Here is a 19,247-nt window from a genome sequence, read left to right on the forward strand (position 1 = left end):
GCCCAGTGTTGGAAAAGCCTCTTCTGAAAAAACAAGCAGAAAAAGGTACGCAATTGTGGTTTGCAATTTGTGTATCTCCCCCCGCCCCGGCAGAGCCTAAGGAAGGAGCAATCCATTTCACACATACAGAATGGGAAGTGACTGTCTAGGAAGGGATCTAAGGGTCACAGTGGACCACAATCTAAATATGAGCCAAGTGTTTGACACTGTTGCAAAAAAAAAAAGCAAAAGCAAAAAAAAAAAGCATGCAAACACCATTCTGGGATTGATTAACAGGCTGTAATTTTTTCCCTCTACTCTGTGCTGATTACGGTCTTAACTGGAGTATTGTGTCCAGTTCTGGGCACCACATTACAAGAAACATATGTACAAACTGGTAAAGGTCCAGAGTAGAGCATCAAAAATTTTTAAAGGTCTAGAAAACATGAGCTATGAAGAAAGACTGAAAGTTTTTGGTTTTAAGTTTGAATGAAAGGGGATATGATAGCAGTGTTCAAGTACCTAAAAGGGTGTTGTCGCAGGGAAAAGGGAAAAACATTTTTTCTCCTTAGCCTGCGGTGACAGGACAAGAAGCAATGGGCTTACATTGCAACTCGGGAACTCAAGGTTGGACATAAAAAAGTCTTCCAAATTGTCACGGTGGTTAAACACTGAAATAAGTTGCCTGGGGAGATGGTGGAATCTCTATCACTGGAGATGTTTAAGAACAGGGTCGACAGAGCTTGGCTCTTTCACAAAAGCAGAGGAATGGACGTGATGACCCCTCAAATTACCTTCCAGCTTTTGTACTGTATCGTTCTATGATTCTACGTGGTGACAGACATTTTGATTTTTGTTTCACTCTGATTTTAAGCAACCAAAGGAATGGGGAACTCCCTACAGGATGGAGTCTCTAGCCAGGAATACAAGTTATTAGGGAACAATGGGTCATAAACAGCAGTATCTATTGGCTCATGAAGTGCTATCAAACATGGAATTCTTAGGGTCAGTTTTTTATTATTCATTTTTCTTAATAATGAAAATAGCCGTTTTAAGTGTGTGAGGAGCAATCATTCTGCTTACCCCATGAGAATGTCCCGCAGTTTGTAGAATCTCCTATTAACATTGTCTTCCCATACAGGTATTTCTACGGTAACTATCACCTGAGACTCTAGGGACACACAGGAAGTCAGAGAAACGTACGGTACATGCAGGAGACTTTGTTCTGCCTCAGATTTGGACCCAGTCTCGCTGCCTCCATGTCAGATTCCAACACAACCATCTTCACCAACCCCTCCACCTTCATCTTGCGGGGCATTCCTGGCCTGGAGACAGCCCATGTCTGGATCTCCATCCCCTTCTGTGCCATGTACATCATAGCCATCTTGGGGAACATCACCATCCTGTTCATTGTGAAAACAGAGCCGAGCCTCCATGAGCCCATGTACTATTTCCTCTGCATGCTGGCCGTCATCGACTTAGTCCTCTCTACGTCCGTCCTTCCCAAAATGCTGAGCATCTTCTGGTTCAATTCTAGGGCAATCAATTTCAGTGCCTGCCTCACCCAGATGTTCTTCATTCATTGTGTTTCATCAACAGAGTCTGGGATCTTTGTGGCCATGGCATTTGATCGCTACGTGGCCATCTGTGATCCCCTGAGACATTCCACCATCCTGACAAACACCATGGTGGTCAAGACTGGCCTAGCCATGATGTTTCGTGGCAGCGTGCTCGTAATGCCCTATCCCATCCTCGCAAGTCTGCGGCCTTATTGCAGAACCAACATCATCCCCCACATATACTGTGAGCACATGGCCGTGGTGAAGTTGGCCTGCGCTGACGTCACCATCAGTAATTACTACGGCCTCTCTGTGCTCCTCGGTGTCCATGGACTGGATGTGATTTTCATTGCCATGTCCTATACCCTGATCCTCAGGGCCATCTTCAGACTCCCTATGAAGGACGCCCGGCTCAAGACTTTTGGGACTTGCAGCTCCCACCTCTGCGCCATCGTAACATTTTACATCCCAATGATCTTCACTTCTCTCATGCACCGGTTTGGCCACAGCGTGGCCCTGCCTTTCCACATTTTCTTTGCCAACATTTACCTCTTGGTGCCCCCCATGCTAAACCCCGTCATCTACGGCGTGAGGACCAAGCAAATCCGGGACCGGCTACTCTGGCTCTTGAGTCTTAAAAGAACCTAAAGTTTTCTCCTGGTGCTCTGGCTCTCAGACCCTGCTCCGTGCAGAGCTGGCTAGGGACACACAGTTTGGTTCTTCTCACTAAGTCATTTCCTGGATGGTCAGGGGCCCATTGAAACCCTTCACCGTGCTGTGTCAGCAGGAAAGTTGGGGAATTGGTCTGTGCACAACTCAGTAACATGTAAGATTGTGACCTTCTTACTGCTAATAAATGGACCGTGATTGCCCACCCCTTCCCTTGCTGTTCCCTCTAGGCCCTGCCCCCTTGCTCCCCTTGCCTTCTAAGGTCCATCCCCTCAAGTTCGCTCCACTAGTCTCCTTCCCTGTCACTCAATAATTCTGCCCTAGTTCCCTCCCCCAACAGCTGGGTTCCCTCTGCTCTGGACCTGGGCTGAGAGCTGCCACAGCCTGACCGGGAGCCCGTATTGAGGGCTGGGCGGACTCAGCACTGGTGCCAACAGGCCCGTCAGGAGCCGAGGGATGTCAGGAAGCCACATGAGGAAAGCTGAAGGTTGGGAGCAGGGGAGGTGCAGCTTGTGGGCCGCAACGTTCAGCTACAAAGTCCTGAGGGCAGAGATCTTTGTGTGACTTTTTTTTAGCTTTCAGATCCCTGTTGTTACTGCTGGAGGGGGCCTGTAGCACCCAGGGATGCTCTAGAGCTGGGGTGAGGAACTTTTTGGGTCGGAGCTGCTGACCTACAGGACAATGAGTCGGGGGCTGCAGACAAGTGAGAAGAAAATAAAACAACCCCCCTCCCCAAAAACAATAAAACCCCAACCCTCACTGACGTTGCCCCTGATGGAGAAGGAGAACGACACTCCCCCATTCCCCTCGCACACCAGAGCCTACAGGGGCTCAGGCTAAGAGATGTTACGTGGAGTGGGGTGGTGGAGGGATGGATCGCCAGCATGGGCTCCCCGATGCTGGGGTGGGAGCCCCAAGCCTCAGGAGCTGGATCTTGGCAAGCCAGGTGTTACCCACCAGCTCTGTGATTCTTGGGGAACCAGAACATGGTCACCTGTCAGCCTTGTGCTCTTGGGGAGCCAGGGAGTGACATTCATGGGAAACCATCCCCCTCCCTCAGGCCTCTGCTAGAATCAAAGACAAAGCAAAGAAAAGGCCGGGGAAGACACACCTAGCTGCTTCAGACAAGGGGGATACAATTAAGGAAACACCCCAGCCTCGTTTGCATTAAAGATGGAACAGAGGGACATCTCATTAGCATACAGAATGGAGAGCAGCTCTTCCAAGGCAGGAACCGCACTGAACTATGGGACACCGAAAGCAGAGAAGCACGGCCTGATGGGAAATCCCTGCACCAGATGCTAATGAACCCAGGCCTGCTCACACCCAAATTAGTCATTATCAGACCAATTCTAGTAACGATCCTATTGACATCTAAAATACTCAAACTGCCTAGTTGCATTGTGAGCTCCTTCAAGGAACATCACCCATAACCAGGGGTGATCAGTCTCTATTGTCTCTCCTCTTTCTCTTTGAACTATCCCTATAAAAACTCCTCTCCTTGCCCCAAGAAAACTGTTCTGATACCTGGACTTAAACTGCATCAGTTCCATTGAGACTTCTTCATCTCCTGTCTGATCGTGCTGGGGGCTCTGTCCTGCTTGTCTCCTGCCCTCTGGACCCCCGGCTCCCATCATCATCTGGGAACCCCGCTCAGTGCAAGCTCCATGGAGTGGTGAGGTCTCTCTCTTTCTCTCTCTCATCAACTATCTCTCTAAGCATAGCCTCCTGACCCTGCCCTGTGTAAACTGTTATATGGTTACCTAACATTTGTAATCAGTTTCAATTTAGATTTAATATTGTAACTGTTTGATATCTATTCACTACTCAGAAATAAATCACTTTCATTGTTAAGCTGGTTGCTTCTCTCTCTTTCTTTCTCTTTTGCTCACTCTTCCTTAAGGGGTGTTGTTTTGGCTTCCCCATTCTCTCTGCAACAACGCTTCTTGTACCCAAGCAAAAGATCCCTGTAGTGCCCAAAATCCTGTGGGGTTTGCTCATCGTGTGGTTTACTAGTGAATGACTGTGGTGTGAAAGTTGGGGCAGCCTCGTCCCCACTCTAACATGTCCCAGTGGTGAGGAAAGTGGCCCTGCCCTACCCCATGCGGAAAGCGTCCTGGCCCCTCAGGAATGGCAGGGCAGGAATTCTGCTACCCCTCCCCCCCAGGCTGGAGCGCAGGAATGCCCCTCCTCACTGCCCATGGAAGATGCTGGAGCCAGAAAGCGCCCCAGGGCCCCACCCCAGCACCTGCACCGCAGCGACACCTCTGTCCCCGCGGGAAGTCCTCCCCCATAATGCCCAGCCCATCTCCCCCCACCCCTGCCCTGAGCCCCCTCACATGTCCAACCTGCACCCGCCAGGGCCTGCCGTCTGCCCTCAGCCCCGCCCCCACAGGCCTCCTCGCACCCCGTCCAAATGCAGAGAGTGATCCGACAGGGTGCGTGGGGCAGGAAAGGGCTAACTTCAGTGGGCTGGGGAGCGGTAAGGACAGCTCTGAGCAGTGGGGACACTGAACACGGAGATGCCGTTTCCTCTTGCACATCACAGAAGAACTAGGGCGTCCGAGGGGGAAACGATTAGTCTGTAACCGGGAAAACATGAAAAACAACGGGCGGTCCCGCAGCACCTTAGAGACCCACCAAACCTGTCGATGGTATCATGGGCGCTCCTGGAAACAGCCCACTTCAGATGAAGGAACTAGGGGTGAAGTGTAGGTGTGCGCAGCCTCCATGGCCATGAGCAGGCAGAGGGCAAGAGAGCTGGAATCTCTTAATGGCGGCTGTGTTCCGCTCACTCCCTCTGACGCATGTGGTGTTGACGCTGTCGGCGACATGGCGCTGGGCTAGATGCACCTTTGGTTTTACCCAGCATGGTCATTCTGATGTTTTGTATAGACCCTACAGCTTTCTGCTCTCCTGCTGTAACCCACTAGACCCTGCTACCCTCTCACAGCTAGGCGAGAACCTAAGACCCATGCCGGGGTCTTTCTCTTCAGAACGTTAGTAGTAAAGTAAGCATATCTATTAATTTTTTCACCCTAACCAGTGTCCATGAAGTGCCTTGCCACAAAACTGGTCAGAACCTGATAGTGTGAGAGCTGAGGGTATCTTACATGTATTTATTTTATTTGTATTTATATAGCAATGAGCTGTAATGTACCTGAGCGCTAATTGCTAATGTACCTGAGAGCTAACTGCTAAGTTATCTACCAAAATCTAGAGTTTCCCAGTGACTAAGCAGCCCCTGAATTCACAGTTACAGTTGCCATTACTACCAACATCTGTGATTGCCCCCTTGAAGTCAGGGGTGGGAGAAGACTCCAGTGAGTGACACGGGAAGGGGAAACAAGGAGTAAATTACAAGAGCAGGGCCTTGGTGAAAAATATGAAGAAAAGGAGCTGAGGATGATAAAAGAGGAGCAGTAAGGGAAGGCAAATAGGACGCTAGGAATTATTAGGAAAGGGATAGAAAATAAGACCCAGAATATCTTACTGCCCCTGTATAAAACTATGGTACGCCCACATCTTGAATACTGTGTACAGATGTGGTCTCCTCACCTCAAAAAAGATATTTTGGCCTTAGAAAAGGTTCAGAAAAGGGCAACTAAAATGATTAGGGGTTTGGAACGGGTCCCATATGAAGAGAGGTTAAAGCGACTGGGACTTTTCAGTTTAGAAAAGAGGAGCCTGAGGGGGGATATGATAGAGGTCTATAAAATCATGAGTGGTGTGGAGAGGGTGAATAAAGAAAAGTTATTTATTAGTTCCCATAATAGAAGAACTAGAGGACACCAAACGAAATTAATGGGTAGCAGGTTTAAAACGAATAAAAGAAAGTTCTTTTTCACACAGCATGTAGTCAACCTGTGGAACTCCTTGCCAGAGGAGGCTGTGAAGGCTAGGACTATAATAGAGTTTAAAGAGAAGCTAGATAATTTCATGGAGGTTAGGTCCATAAAAGGCTATTAGCCAGGAGATAAAATGGTGTCCTTGGCCTCTGTCTGTCAGAGGCTGGAGAGGGATGGCAGGAGACAAATCGCTTGATCATGGTCTTCGGTCTACCCTCTCTGGGGCACCTGGTGCTGGCCACTGTCGGCAGACAGGCTACTGGGCTAGATGGACCTTTGGTCTGACCCAGTAAGGCCGTTTTCACGTTCTTATGTTCTAAGACGTTTGGGGGGGTCCAGGTATCACCATTACAAAGGTTATGACGTACTGCCATTGACCAGTTCATAGTTTGTCGCACTAACACAGCACAGTAAGACGAGGAAAGGACTTAATGTCTTTGACTGTCCAGTCAGTGATTCAGGGAAGGGTCTGGAGAGAATTCAGCGTCAGACCCAGAGCACCACGAGCAAACCTCACGCCCTTTTCTGATTAAAGATGAGATGCAACCTGTCCCGGATCTGCTTGGTCCTCACCCCATAGATGATGGGGTGGAGCATGGGGGGCACCACCAGATACACATTGGCAATGAGAATATGGATATGCAGGGGTATGTTCTGGCCAAATCGGTGCGTGATAACGGAGAAGAGAGCTGGGACGTAGGCAACTAAAATAACACAGAGGTGGGAGCTGCAGGTCCCAAATGTCTTGATTCGGGCATCCTTTGTGGGGAGGCGGAAGATGGCCTTGAGAATTTGTGTATATGACATAATGATAAAAAACACATCCAGACCAGTCACCATGAATGCCATAAAGAGCCCATAGTAACTAGCGATGCGGATGTCAGCGCAGGCCAGCTTCAGCACTGCGATGTGTTCACAGTACGAATGGGCAATGATGTTGGTTCTGCAGTATGGCCACTGTCTTGCTAGGAAGGGTGAGGGCAGTGACACTATGCTGCCACGCAGCACCACGGCCAGGCCGATCTTGGCCACAACACAGTTTGTCAGGATGGTCGAATGTCTCAGGGGGTAGCAGATGGCCACGTAGCGATCCAACGCCATGGCCACGAATATCCCAGATCCCATCAGCGAAGAACAGTGAATGAAATACATCTGGGAAAGACAGGCACCGAAATTGATCACCCTGGAATTCAACCAGAAAATGCTCAACATTTTGGGCAGGATTGAGGTGGAGAGGACCAGGTCACTGACAGCCAGCATGCAGAGGAAATAGTACATGGGCTCATGGAGCCTCGGCTCTGTCTTCACAATGAACAGGATGGTGAAGTTCCCCAAGATGGCTATGACGTACATGGTGCAGAAGGGAATGGAGATCCAGACATGGGACTCCTCCAGACCAGGAATCCCCAGAAGGATGAAAGTAGAGGGGTTGTTAAAGTCTGTTTTATTTGAATCCAACATGGAGTAGGAGAGACACTGTTGAACTCTGGGGCAGAACTGTGTCTCCTACATGGACCGTCTTTTGCTCTGACTTCCTGTATGTGTCCAAGATCCAGGCTTGTGGTCACAATACAAATGCCTGAATGGAGAGAAAAATGTGAATATGAGACACTACCTGTATTACTGGAGGCTGTTCTCATGGTTTGAAGCCCTTTGGTCATGCTTCACAAACTGAAAAATATCTTTGTCATTATTCCAATAAAAGAATATTGAAGACTGATGATAAAAGTACCAATTCCATATTGTACGGTACCTTAAGTGGCTCTGAGTCCTACAGATTGTGGTTTGGGAAGAGTTAATTATCACCAGAAGAATACAAGAGCATGGATACGCTTTAGTGCTCCTGACGACAATGAAACCTACCCTACAGAGTCCCATTCACCCTGTTGATCAAAATCATAGAGTGGAAAAAACCAAACTTTTCCCAAGAAATGTGCCAGGGGAACATCCTAACTAGGAACTCAGGGAATACATTTGGGCATCATTGGTAGCAGCTCCATAAGGAGAACTGTGGAAAATACAGAGCAATCAGCTTTACATCTGTACCAGAAAAGACAATGGGACCAATAATCAAGGAATCCAGTTGCAAACTTCTAGGCTGCATCTAGACTGGCAAGTTTTTCTGCAAAAGCAGTTGCTTTTGCGGAAAAACTTGCCAGCTGTCTACACTGGCCTCTTGAATTTGCGCAAGAACACTGACGAGCTAATGTAAGATTGTCAATGTTCTTGCGCAAATACTATGATGCTCCCGCTCAGGGATAAGCTCTCTTGCGCAAATGCTTTTGCGCAAGAGGGCCAGTGTAAACAGGTAAAAACTGTTTTGTGCAAAAAAGCCCCGATGGTGAAAATGGCGATCGGGGCTTTCTTGCGCAAAACCGCGTCTAGATTGTCACTAAGACTTTTCCGCAAAAAGCGCTTTTGCGCAAAAAGCATTTGCGGAAAATCATGCCAGTCTAGACACAGCCCTAGAGCATAATAAGGTGATAACTAAAAGCACGGATTTGTTTAGAAAAATCATGTTAAATTAATTTGATACTTTTCCTTGATAGACTAGCAAGCCTTGTGGATAAGGGGTAAGTGGTAGAGATGGTATACATAGTTAGGCAATTGATACAGTCTTGCATGACCTCCCTATGAATAAATTAAGGGAATACAACCTAGATGGGGCTACTATACAGTGGGTGCATATATTGTTGGATAACTATTTCCAGATTCGGTGAGGAGTCCTGTGTCTCTGAGTCCTACCACAGGACTCCTTGCTGCTTTTGCAGATTCAGACGAACACGGCTACCCCTCTGATACTATTTCCAGATTGTAATTATCAATGATTCACAATCATGCAGAAAGGGCACAGCAAGTGGGGTTCTGCAGGGATCAGTTTCAGGATCAGTTGTGTTCAGTGTCTTCATCAAGACTTCCAATAATGGCATAGAAAGTACACTTATAATGTTTGTGGATAATACAAAGCTAGGATGGGTTGCAAGTGCTTTGGAGGGTACGATTAGAATTCAGAATGATTGGAGCAAACTGGAGAAATCGTCTGAGGTAAATAGGATGAAATTCCATAAGGCAAATGCAATGTACTCCACTGAGGAAGGAACAATCAGTTTCACACATACAAAACAGACATGACTGTCTAGGAAGGATCTAGGGTTGATAGTGGAGCACAAGCTAAATATGAGTCAACAGTGGACACTGTTGCAAAAAATGGAAACCTCATTCTGTAAGGTACAGGACACTGAGTTAGACGGACTTTTGCTATGGCCCAGTATGGCTGGTCTTATGTTGGACATTAGGAAAAACTTCCCAACTGTCGGGGGGTCTGTCTACGCAGCAGCGTTATTTCCGAATAACGGCTGTTATTCTGAAATAACAATGCGAGCGTCTACAGAGCAATTCTGTTATTTCAAAATAGATTTGAAATAATGAACGGCTTATTTGGACATCTGTGAACCTCATTCTATGAGAAATAATGCCCGCTCTGAAATAGCTATTTGAAAATAGCTGTAGTGTGGACGCTCCATTGCTGCTATTTCGAAATAGCTCCTCCCCACGGCCATTGAGACTAATTATTCCTCAGCGCCTTCCGAGGCTCTAAATTGAGGTAGCGCATCCAGATTAGCTAAGCCTGCCTCAGACTAATTTTGAGGCTTCTCTGTAGTAAAGATGTGCTATTTCGAAATAAGCTTGCAGTGTAGATGTACCCAGGATGGTTAAGCATTTGCAAAGGAATAGTGTGATGTACTCCTATCACATACTGAAATGAAATGAAATACCTTCCAGTCCCCTAGTAGTCAAAGGATATTAAATAGCATCTACACTAGAGCCTTAGAGATATGAACCTGTGTTATGAACTGAGAAGTCAACCACATATCTAATTCAGAAACAGAAGTATGCAATGAAGCAGCAACTCTGCCCCCCCCCCCCCCCCGCATGTTAAACAAGCCTTAGGTCAGTTGAATATTTGATTGTCCTTAATGAGCCATCAAGCAGGCTAGATAGTCATGATGGTAAACTGTCCAGGGGTGTAACATAAAACACGTTTTGAAATACAGACATACACATTCAAACCCTACATACGAAGTTAATACATTTTTTTCACATACCTTACATGGCCTGTGTGACATTGGAAAAGGATCAGGAAAGGGCAACAAAAATGATTAGGGGTTTGGAATGGGTCCTATATGAAGAAAGATTAAAAAGACTGGGACTTTTCAGCTTAGAAAAGAGGAGACTGAGGAGGAGACTATAAAAACATGATAGTTATGGAGAAAGTGAATAAGGAAAGGTTATTTACTTCTTCCCATAACACAAGAACTAGGGGTCACAAATGAAATTAATACGCAGCATCTTTTAAACAAACCAAAGAAAGTATTTCTTCATGCAGCGTACAACCAACCTGTGGAACTCCTTGCCAGAGGATGTTGTGAAGACCAGGATTTAACAGGGTTCAAAAAAGGGCTAGATAAATTCATGAAGGTTAGGTCCATCAATGGCTACTAGCCAGGATGTTCAGGGAGGGTGTTCCTAGCCTCTGTTTGTCAGAGGCTGGGAACGGGTAACAGGAGGGGTGGGGATTATCTGTTCTGTTCTCTTCCTCTGGGGTATCTGGCATTGGCCACTATCCGCAGACAAGATACTGGGCTGGATGGACCTTTGATCTCACCCAGTGTGGTCATTCGTATGTCCTTATATGACACTACTCATTGCTATTTTTCGGTATTGATATTCATACCATCATAACAAGTCATCCAAATGGCATAAAGCATCACACCCTAAAGAGGTTTTAGGAGTCACTGTGGGTCACCCAATGTGACCTCCTAAAAGGGCTGCTCTGATCATTGGATGAATAAACAAGGCAGTGGTGAATAGCAGCACGGGAAGGAGTGAAACTGACAATTTCCAATTCCGGGGTTCACATATCAAAAAGGATGTTGAAAAATTGGAAAGGGTGCCGAAAAGAGCCACAAAAAGTAATAGGAGGCTGGAGGAAATTATGGACAGTGAGAGGCCGAAAGAACTTCATCTATTTATCGTATCAAAAACATCATTGAGAGAGACTTTCCTGGGGAGGAAACAGTGGGTACTAATGTACTGTGTAGTGTAGCCGAGAAAGTACAATACAGGCCTAATAATTGGCTGTTGAAGTCAAACAATTCTATCTTGAAATAAGGGCCAAATTTAGCAAGGAGGGCGATTTAACTGTTGTTACCATCTACAAATGGAAGTAGTGGGTTCTCCTCCTTCCCATATCTGAAGATTCGGAAAAGATGCCTTTGTAGAGGATGTGCATCAGGCTTTTTCTACCCTTAAAATGCTACTGGGACACTTTCAAAGTGCTATTCACACCAACAGCAGTGTTCCTCCCCCAGTGTAGGTAACCTTATTCCCCAAGAGTTAGGAACTAGGTTGATGGACTCTGTATTCTTTGTTATTGCCAAAAAAATAAAAGGCAAATGAATGTGCGGATGCATGAGCAGTGGTACAGATGTCTTGCCCATGTGAAAAATTCTTAAAATTGTTCTAGTGAGAAGCCCTAACACATCCACACTTTCCAGCAGATAATAGCCAGATAACATCCCTTCCCTCCATTAGCTGCCTGAGCCCTAACAGGCGAGAGGAGGAGGTACCAGGAAGGATCCTTGTGCCACTGAAATGCAACCACGCTGAGGCTGGAGTCCATCTGCCAGGGCAGGTGGGGGTGAACAGAACCCACAGATGGCTCCTGAGGTCCTTTCCTAGGTCTTATCAAAGCAGACTTTTGCCTCATCTGGGCCTGTGCAATATAGAGGCTGCAATCCCAGAATGTGGCCTTGTAATGTGTATCTGCTAACATGTTTTCTAAGGGAAGATCCTCCGTGCCACGGAAATGCAGCCACATTGAGGCTGGAAGACACCAGTCAGGGCAGGTGGGGGTGCACAGAAAGGAGAGAGATTTTGGCCAGTGATACTGGAGTCACCTCCTGTGGCCCTCGCATGTTAATGGCTGGGCAGGGCAGAGAGGGCCACAGGCTATGTCCTCGTTCCTGCATTGTATTAAGTGGGTTTAGCAGGGGAGTGTCTCAGCCAGAGCTGGTACCTGTGAGTTCTGAGAGGGACGTGTCTTCCCTGGGAACCCCCCTCAGGCAGCCGCGTCCCGCACCTCTCTCAGCCCAGCGCCTGCAGCAGCGTCCCGCGCCGAGAGCCAAGACTGTTGTGGGCATTGTTTATAAAACAGCTCTGTGCAATCCCAGTGGGGTTCACTCAGCATGTAGCGGAGAAGCAGCATCTAGATGCAGACAAGCTGCAGAGTAGCCTTTCTAGGATGCTGGGCTATTTATGCAGCCTTAGGAGTAAAGAGTAATTAAGGGCCCTCCCCAAAGGGAGAGGAGAACGCCTGGGCTCTGGGCTGAGTCACAAGGGACTTGGCTGCTTTGTGTATTTGTGTCTATTAAATGATTATCGTTGATTGAGAAGAAAGCTAGTGGTAAGGCCTAGGTCTCATTAGGCCCTGATACCCTGTATCTGCCCAAAGCAAATGTGTCACCAGGAAAAAATTCCCATTGCTCACATTGATATAGGTGAGCAAAGGGAGACATGAATTGGCTACAGTCACCCTGGCTACGTCTACACTGGCCCCTTCTTCGGAAGGGGCATGATAATTTTGAAAGTGGGAATAGGGAAATGCGCGGGGGATTTAAATATCCCCCGCGGGATTTAAATAAACATGGCCGCCGCTTTTTTTCCGGCTTGGGGAAAAGCCGGAAAAAAGCGTCTAGACTGGCCCGATCCTCCGGAATAAAGAGAGATCCTGTGGAAAAGGGATTTATTCCGGAGGATTGGGCCAGTCTAGACGCTTTTTTCCAGCTTTTCCCCAAGCCAGAAAAAAAGCAGCGACCATGTTTATTTAAATCCCGCGGGGGATATTTAAATCCCCCGCGGATTTCCCTATTCCCACTTTCAAAATTAGCATGCCCCTTCCGAAGAAGGGGCCAGTGTAGACATAGCCCCCGAGATTGAGTGGCAGGATGGCAAACAGAACCTATGAATCCTGCTACACCCGTCGGACTATAGGGATGTGTCTAGACTCCAGGGTTTTGTTGACAAAAGTGGCCTTTTGTCAGCAAAAGTATACCTGCATCCACACGTCCGCTGTGTTCTGTTGACATAACATCAGCAGAACGCAGCAGTTTTGTTGACGGGGGTAAGCCTCATTCTATGAGGAATAACGCCTTTTGTCGACAAAGTTCTGTCGACCAAAGGAGTTATTGCATCTACATTGTCCTTTGCGTCTACACTCTCATGTCGACAAAGCGGCTTGCTTTGTCGACAGAACTGGCTGTAGTCTAGACGCTCTTTGTCGACAGACGCTTTGTCAACAGTATCTGTCGACAAAGCCTCTGTCGACAGAGGCCTGTAGTCTAGATGTACTCCTAGATGATCAGGGCTGCCTGCAAAGGCCTATATTTCAAGACTTGAACTGTATTCGTATCCCTTAGCCAGCTATAAATCTCCCTATATATGGGTACTCTCTCACTTGATAGTCTGAGGCCTTGTTCTTTGGCTAAGGCCTTCTTTTTCTTTGGCTAAGCAGCAGGGGCAGCCAAAATCTGGGAAGCATCCAATTTAGTACCTCCAGATAAACAAACAGTCCTGAAAGATGTAAAGAAAACTTAGGTTGATAGCCATCTGTCTGGCAAAAACTCATTGCTTACCAGTGGTTGTGAAACCCTCATTCCTTTATTGTTTTGCTTTTGTGCTCCCCAATTTCTACTGTTAATCTGTGTGGTCTCTGGTTTTTGAATTGTTTCTGTGTGCTGTATAGTTAATCTTGCTGGGTGTGAATCAGTCAAGGAGTTGTGAGCCATCATCGTCCTCATCACCTTCACCTTCCCCATCCCTGCCAGAGTGGCCCTCATCCTGGCACCTCCCAAGAACTGCATCGCCTTCTACCACCCTTAGGCTGGGATGCCACTTTTATCATCTGTCACGCTGACGTCGTTATGTTTGATGCATATCCAGCAAAGACTGTTTCCTTTTCTCCTTATTTATTTCCTCACTGTACCAATGGTGACGTGTCTTTTTCCTATAGGTCAGTATATCATTGACCTTAGCTTATTACACACAGCAATTAGTTACCATGGTCCCTTCTGTGGTTATGTAACGCATTTGTTATTTCCATCCTACCCCACTATTTGCTCTGGTCTTAAGCAGTTATTTCATGTTTTCCCAAGTAACAATGTATCTGCTAAGTTTAAGGCTATTCTTGGACGGCCCTATGCCGTTGAAGGTTGCTTTAGCTAGGTGAAAAGTCCCAATTATATGAGCATTGACTTTGTTATCTGGGTGAAAGGTCCCTCGCTTTACAGACAAACTCATATAAACCTAGTGTAACCTATTATAGTAAACGTATAATCGAAAACGTGAGGACATACATCTATAAGAAAACAGATCTATAGGCAAGCAAGCCGACCTGTAGGCTACACCAGTAGCTGGACGCTACCAGATTCCCCTTCCATCTTGACTTTCCAACCGGTACCTGACCACTGAAAATGGCATCTGGATACAGAAGTGAAGAACCAGACTGTCCGTGTAAAACCAGTTGGGTGGGAATCTGATTAACTCTCAATTTATTGTATGGATTGTCTGTCTTGTTCCACTGCCATCCCTACCAGTATGTAAAACAGGCAGTCACGTAGGGCACCACGAAATGTGGGGCTCCTAACTTTGTTGTGCCCTAGGCAACTTCAGAGGCAGTGGTGCCAGCTCCGGCAGGCAGCTCTCTCTCCCAGGGCTGTCCCTACTGAGCTTCAGGGCCTGAGACAGCCACCACACCCACCCCACCTTGCCCCATGCCAGCCCTTTCCCTAATGCCCTGCCTCTGCTCCAACCCACCCCACTTCTTCCAGCCCCTGTTCCACCCCCATCTTAACTCCACTGATCCCCCCCCGCCCAGCAACATGGGGGCGGGATTAGAAGGAGGGCTGGCTCTGGCAGGAGGAGTTGGGCCCACCCCGCACTCACCAGCAGGAAGTGGAGTGATCTGGTCCCATTCTGCTCCACTTGCTCCCTAGTGTGTCGCTTAGTGCAGGGGGAGGTCCCAAGTGTCCCCCTCCGAGCAATGTCTCTGCCAGCAAAGGGGCAAAGGGGCAAAGGGGGTAGGGTCTGGGCTGCTCCGCTTCCCCCCAAAGCCAGTGAGCGCAGGCGCAGGAACAATCTCCGCTGCCTCCGTGCCTTACTCCAAGTCCCCTCGCTGTTACGGGCCTGCCCTGCTCCTGCCCCCATGGCCCCACAGGCCTCTTCCCCAAGCCGAGAGGCAGGAGGCTGAAATGGAGTCACATCTCACCAATTAGATTAGTCATTAAGAACTATCAGGCCCTAACATGATCTCACCCACATTGGAGAAAGGAGTAACAGCACTCGATATAGAACCAGTATTCTCCAGCGTCTCTGCAGGGGGAGCATGTGGAAGGGAAGAAACCGCTCCAGAAGGGGGAACAGAGGCAAGTGGCGTTGGTCCAACTCTTCAGATACAGGGACTAGAGGATTTAGGGGAAGCTGGGCCAGGAAAGTGGGGACTCTTTGGTCTCAGGGCTAGAGCTGCAGCCGAGAGACAGATTCCACCTGGAAGGTGTCGTACTCAAGGTTCACTGGTGAGGCGTCTGACAAGTCTCCTGCCCTGTCTCTACGTGAGAACACAAGAACGGCCGTACTGGGGCAGACCAAAGGTCCATCCAGCCCAGTAGCCTGTGATGATAACCACTTGGCTGCCTGTGTTCACTCCCGTTTACTATGTTGACCAGACACCATTAGTCCACAAAGTAGACTCCGAGAGAGCCCACAAAATCAGATAGGGATGAAAGGCACCCGGCCAGGTTTCTTATCAAATGAAATACAAATAACAGTTGTCAGTGGACTCTGCTGAACCACTACACATTTGTACACCCTGACAACGGTCGCAACTCAGTCAGTGCCAGAAATAAGACACTGTCGACACTCTGGCTGTGTCTACACTGGCAAGTTATTCCGGAAAATCAGCCGCTTTACCAGAAAAACTTGCCAGCTGTCATCAGTGCTTTTCTGGAAAAACTATGCTGCTCCCATTCGGGCAAAAGTCTTTTTCTGGAAAACTGTTCCGGAAAAGGGCCAATGTAGACAGCACAGTACTGTTTTCCGCAAAGAAGCCCCGATCGCGAAAATGACGATCGGGGCTTTTTTGCGGAAAAGCACTTCTAGATTGGCCACGGACGCTTTTCCGGAAAAGTGTCCTGCCAATCTAGATGCGCTTTTCCAAAAATGCTTTTAATGGAAAACTTTTCCGTTAAAAGCATTTCCGGAAAATCATGCCAGTCTAGACGTAGCCTCTTTGTGTCATTGGCCAGCATACCGTGGAACAGAAAATAAACTCCACAGTCCTTTTCCTTGACTGGAAATGGGGAGATGTGTAGTGGGGGGAACCCAGACCCTGTGATAGTAGCTGCTCATTTGAATCCCCAACACTTCCTAGAATATAGCTCCAAGACCCCAGTCTTCTTCCCTGCACCTTCCCCAGCATCTGCCTACTCTCCAGTTCATCATCCTAGTTGTGATCTCCTTTCCTCCTACTCTCAGCTGCACTTCCCCTACAGCTGCAGGCAAGCTCCTTTTATAGCCAGTCTGAACTGGTTTTCTTAATTACTCCTTGGTCTAGCTTTGCCTGACTCTGCAGGCCTGGCCAATTAGCCTCAGGTGTTCCACTGCCCCTGATTGCCTCTCCCGGTTCTAAACCCGCCTCTCCCTGTTACTCTGGGGACAGGGATCTCTTCAGTCTGAGTCTCATACAGCTCCTCAGACAGCCTGCAGGATGTGGGGGGTTGCATTGGAGGAGGGGGCAGCCTCCAGAGTCTCAAACCCCTCCAGATGGCCTTCAGGTTGAGGGTGGGGGGCAGCTGGACTGGGTGGCAGCCTCCAGAGCCTTAGCTCCCCACAAAGCCTGCAGGCCACAGGGAGGCCTCTGGAGGCTGGAGGAAGCCCCCAGAACCTAGCCCCAAACAGACAATCTATAGGTGGGTCCCGAAGGCTGGGGACAGCCCACAGATCCTAGCCAGTCCTCCAGAGGACCCCCCAAACAGGCTGCAGGATGGAGGGGCCACTGCACACTCTGGTGTATCACCCCCGCAAGAAGCTGCAGAGCAGAGTGGGCAGCTGGAGGGTGAGGCCAGCCAACAGGCTGCAGGACAGTGGGGGCACTGCCTGTGACGGACCGGGCCGGGTCTGAGCACGGCTGAGGGCACCTGCTCAGGGCAAATTGCTCAAATCCGGGGCTCCTTACAGCCCCCAGACTGGTGACCTCTCTAAACAGGCCACAAACCAGTCCCACAGAGCGCTCCAGCAGCCTGCCTGAAGCCTCCCGAGCAAAACCCCTCTGACACCCCAGCAATATCCGTGCCCCAGATGGCGCCGGGCCTCACACAAAGGTGGGGGATCCTAGCACCCAATCCCACCTACCCTGAACAAGTTCTGTCCGGTTCCAAGAAACCAGCCACAGATCTCTGGTCAATTTACCCTCTGGCCCTTACCCACAAATCACGCTGGGCCAATCCTTTAGCATCTAACATCTAAAGGTTTATTATTACAATAAAGAAAAGCATGAGAGTGAGGTTGTTAAAGGATAGTACATTACATGCATCGAATCTCCTAGTTCTCAATGCAGGCTCTAGCAGAGATGTTACAGCTGCTGGCTTAAATTCCTTGTTGTGCATCCTAGGATCAGGATGGGTTCACAGGTCTTTCCAGCCCTTCGATCCCTGCACTGCTGCCTCTGGGATGAAGTGCTGAGCTGAGTACCAAGATGGAGTCCACCACATGGCCTCTTTATACATCCTTCCTGGTCTCTTCTTGGCTACAGCAGGTCACCTGGCCAGCGGCCTATCCCTGTGTTCCCTGCTGGCAGCCCTCAGGTGTCAGCCCTCATTCTTTAGGTGTGTCCTTGGCCCATTGAGTGTCATTGTCCCACAGGGCCTCGCTAATTAGCATGTCCATAGGCTGGGCTCTGCCCAATGTTCAACCACATGCAGAGAAATATTCAGTATCCACACAGATTACAGATTCCTAACTACATCAGCCGCTTTTCCGGAAAAACTTGCCAGCTGTCTCCACTGGCCGCTTGAATTTCCAGAAAAGCACTGACGATCTCATGTAAAATCATCAGTGCTTTTCCAGAAAATCTTTGCTGCTCCAGTTTGGGCAAAAGTCTTTTTCTGGAAAACTGTTCCGGAAAAGGGCCAGTGTAGACAGCACAGTAGTGTTTTCCGCAAAAAAGCCCTGACTGCGAAAATGACGATCGGGGCTTTTTTTGCGGAAAAGCGTGTCTAGATGGCCATGGACGCTTTTCCACAAAAAACGCTTTTCCAGAAAAGCGTCCTGCCAATCTAGATGCGCTTTTCCATTAAAAGCATTTCCGGAAAATCATGCCAGTGTAGACGTAGCCACAGACATTATACAATCACATGGCTAGCGTACATAGGATTAGCAGACAATAAGCTCCCATTCAATACCCCACATGGCCCCTTTTATACCATTTCTGGGGCCAACACCCCCACCTAGGGGTGCAGCAGTGATCTGGCTGCTTCCGTCAAATTCAGTAACGTGACTCTGCCCCAGGCAAGATCCCCCTGGAGCAGCTGCAGGCTGCCCCCCTCACTCCCCCGACAGGCTCCAGGCCAAGGGGGAGCAGCTAGTAGTGAAGGCCAGCCCAGAGATCCCCAGCCCCCAGCCCACAAGTGCACAGACCTATTTCCTCTTCTCCCGGGAGGAGCTGCCCTCTGGGGAGCACAGTCCTAGTCCCTTGGGGGGAGCCACTAGCTGGGAGCACTGCTCAGCCCTCTGGGAGGAGCCGCTGCAGGAGCAGCGCCACCCTCACTGCCACAGATGGCCCCAGTAAGCTCTCCCCTACATCCCAGACCCCTGTCCTGAGCCCCCTGCCTTACGTCCTGCCCCTCTGACCTGGCTTACTACAGCATCGCCTCCTTCTCCCCCTTAGCCTGAGGCCCCACCCCACAGACCTCCCATCATTTGTCCCTAAGCCTCCCAACCCCTTACTCCCGAACCGTCATTCCAGCCTCCATCGTCCTTCACGTCATTTTTAAAACATACAATCTTGGAAATCAAGCAGGTGCATTTTTCATTGATTCCCTCCCCCCCCCCCCCAAAAAACCCCCACCTCACTTCAGTT

The 19,247-nt window shown here is 48.7% G+C and overlaps 1 protein-coding gene and 1 pseudogene across 1 annotated transcript; one reads left to right on the forward strand and one right to left on the reverse strand.

Moving 5' to 3' along the window:
- The first annotated feature begins 1,238 nt into the window (after positions 1–1,238).
- LOC102457433 (olfactory receptor 52M1-like) lies at positions 1,239–2,186 on the forward strand. The gene has a single exon (XM_014570511.2). It carries the CDS (start codon positions 1,239–1,241, stop codon positions 2,184–2,186), a length of 948 nt encoding a protein of 315 aa, XP_014425997.2.
- Positions 2,187–6,568: 4,382 nt separating this feature from the next.
- Positions 6,569–7,567, reverse strand: LOC102457680 (olfactory receptor 52R1-like; annotated as a pseudogene).
- Between the last annotated feature and the right edge of the window lie 11,680 nt (positions 7,568–19,247).

The sequence above is a fragment of the Pelodiscus sinensis genome, chromosome 1 (assembly GCF_049634645.1).
Source record: "Pelodiscus sinensis isolate JC-2024 chromosome 1, ASM4963464v1, whole genome shotgun sequence".
NCBI classification, from domain to species: Eukaryota; Metazoa; Chordata; order Testudines; family Trionychidae; genus Pelodiscus; species Pelodiscus sinensis.

Coding starts and splice junctions, on each gene's coding strand:
- LOC102457433 (XM_014570511.2), top strand. CDS start 1,239: ATGTCAGATTCCAACACAACCATCTTCACCAACCCCTCCACCTTCATC.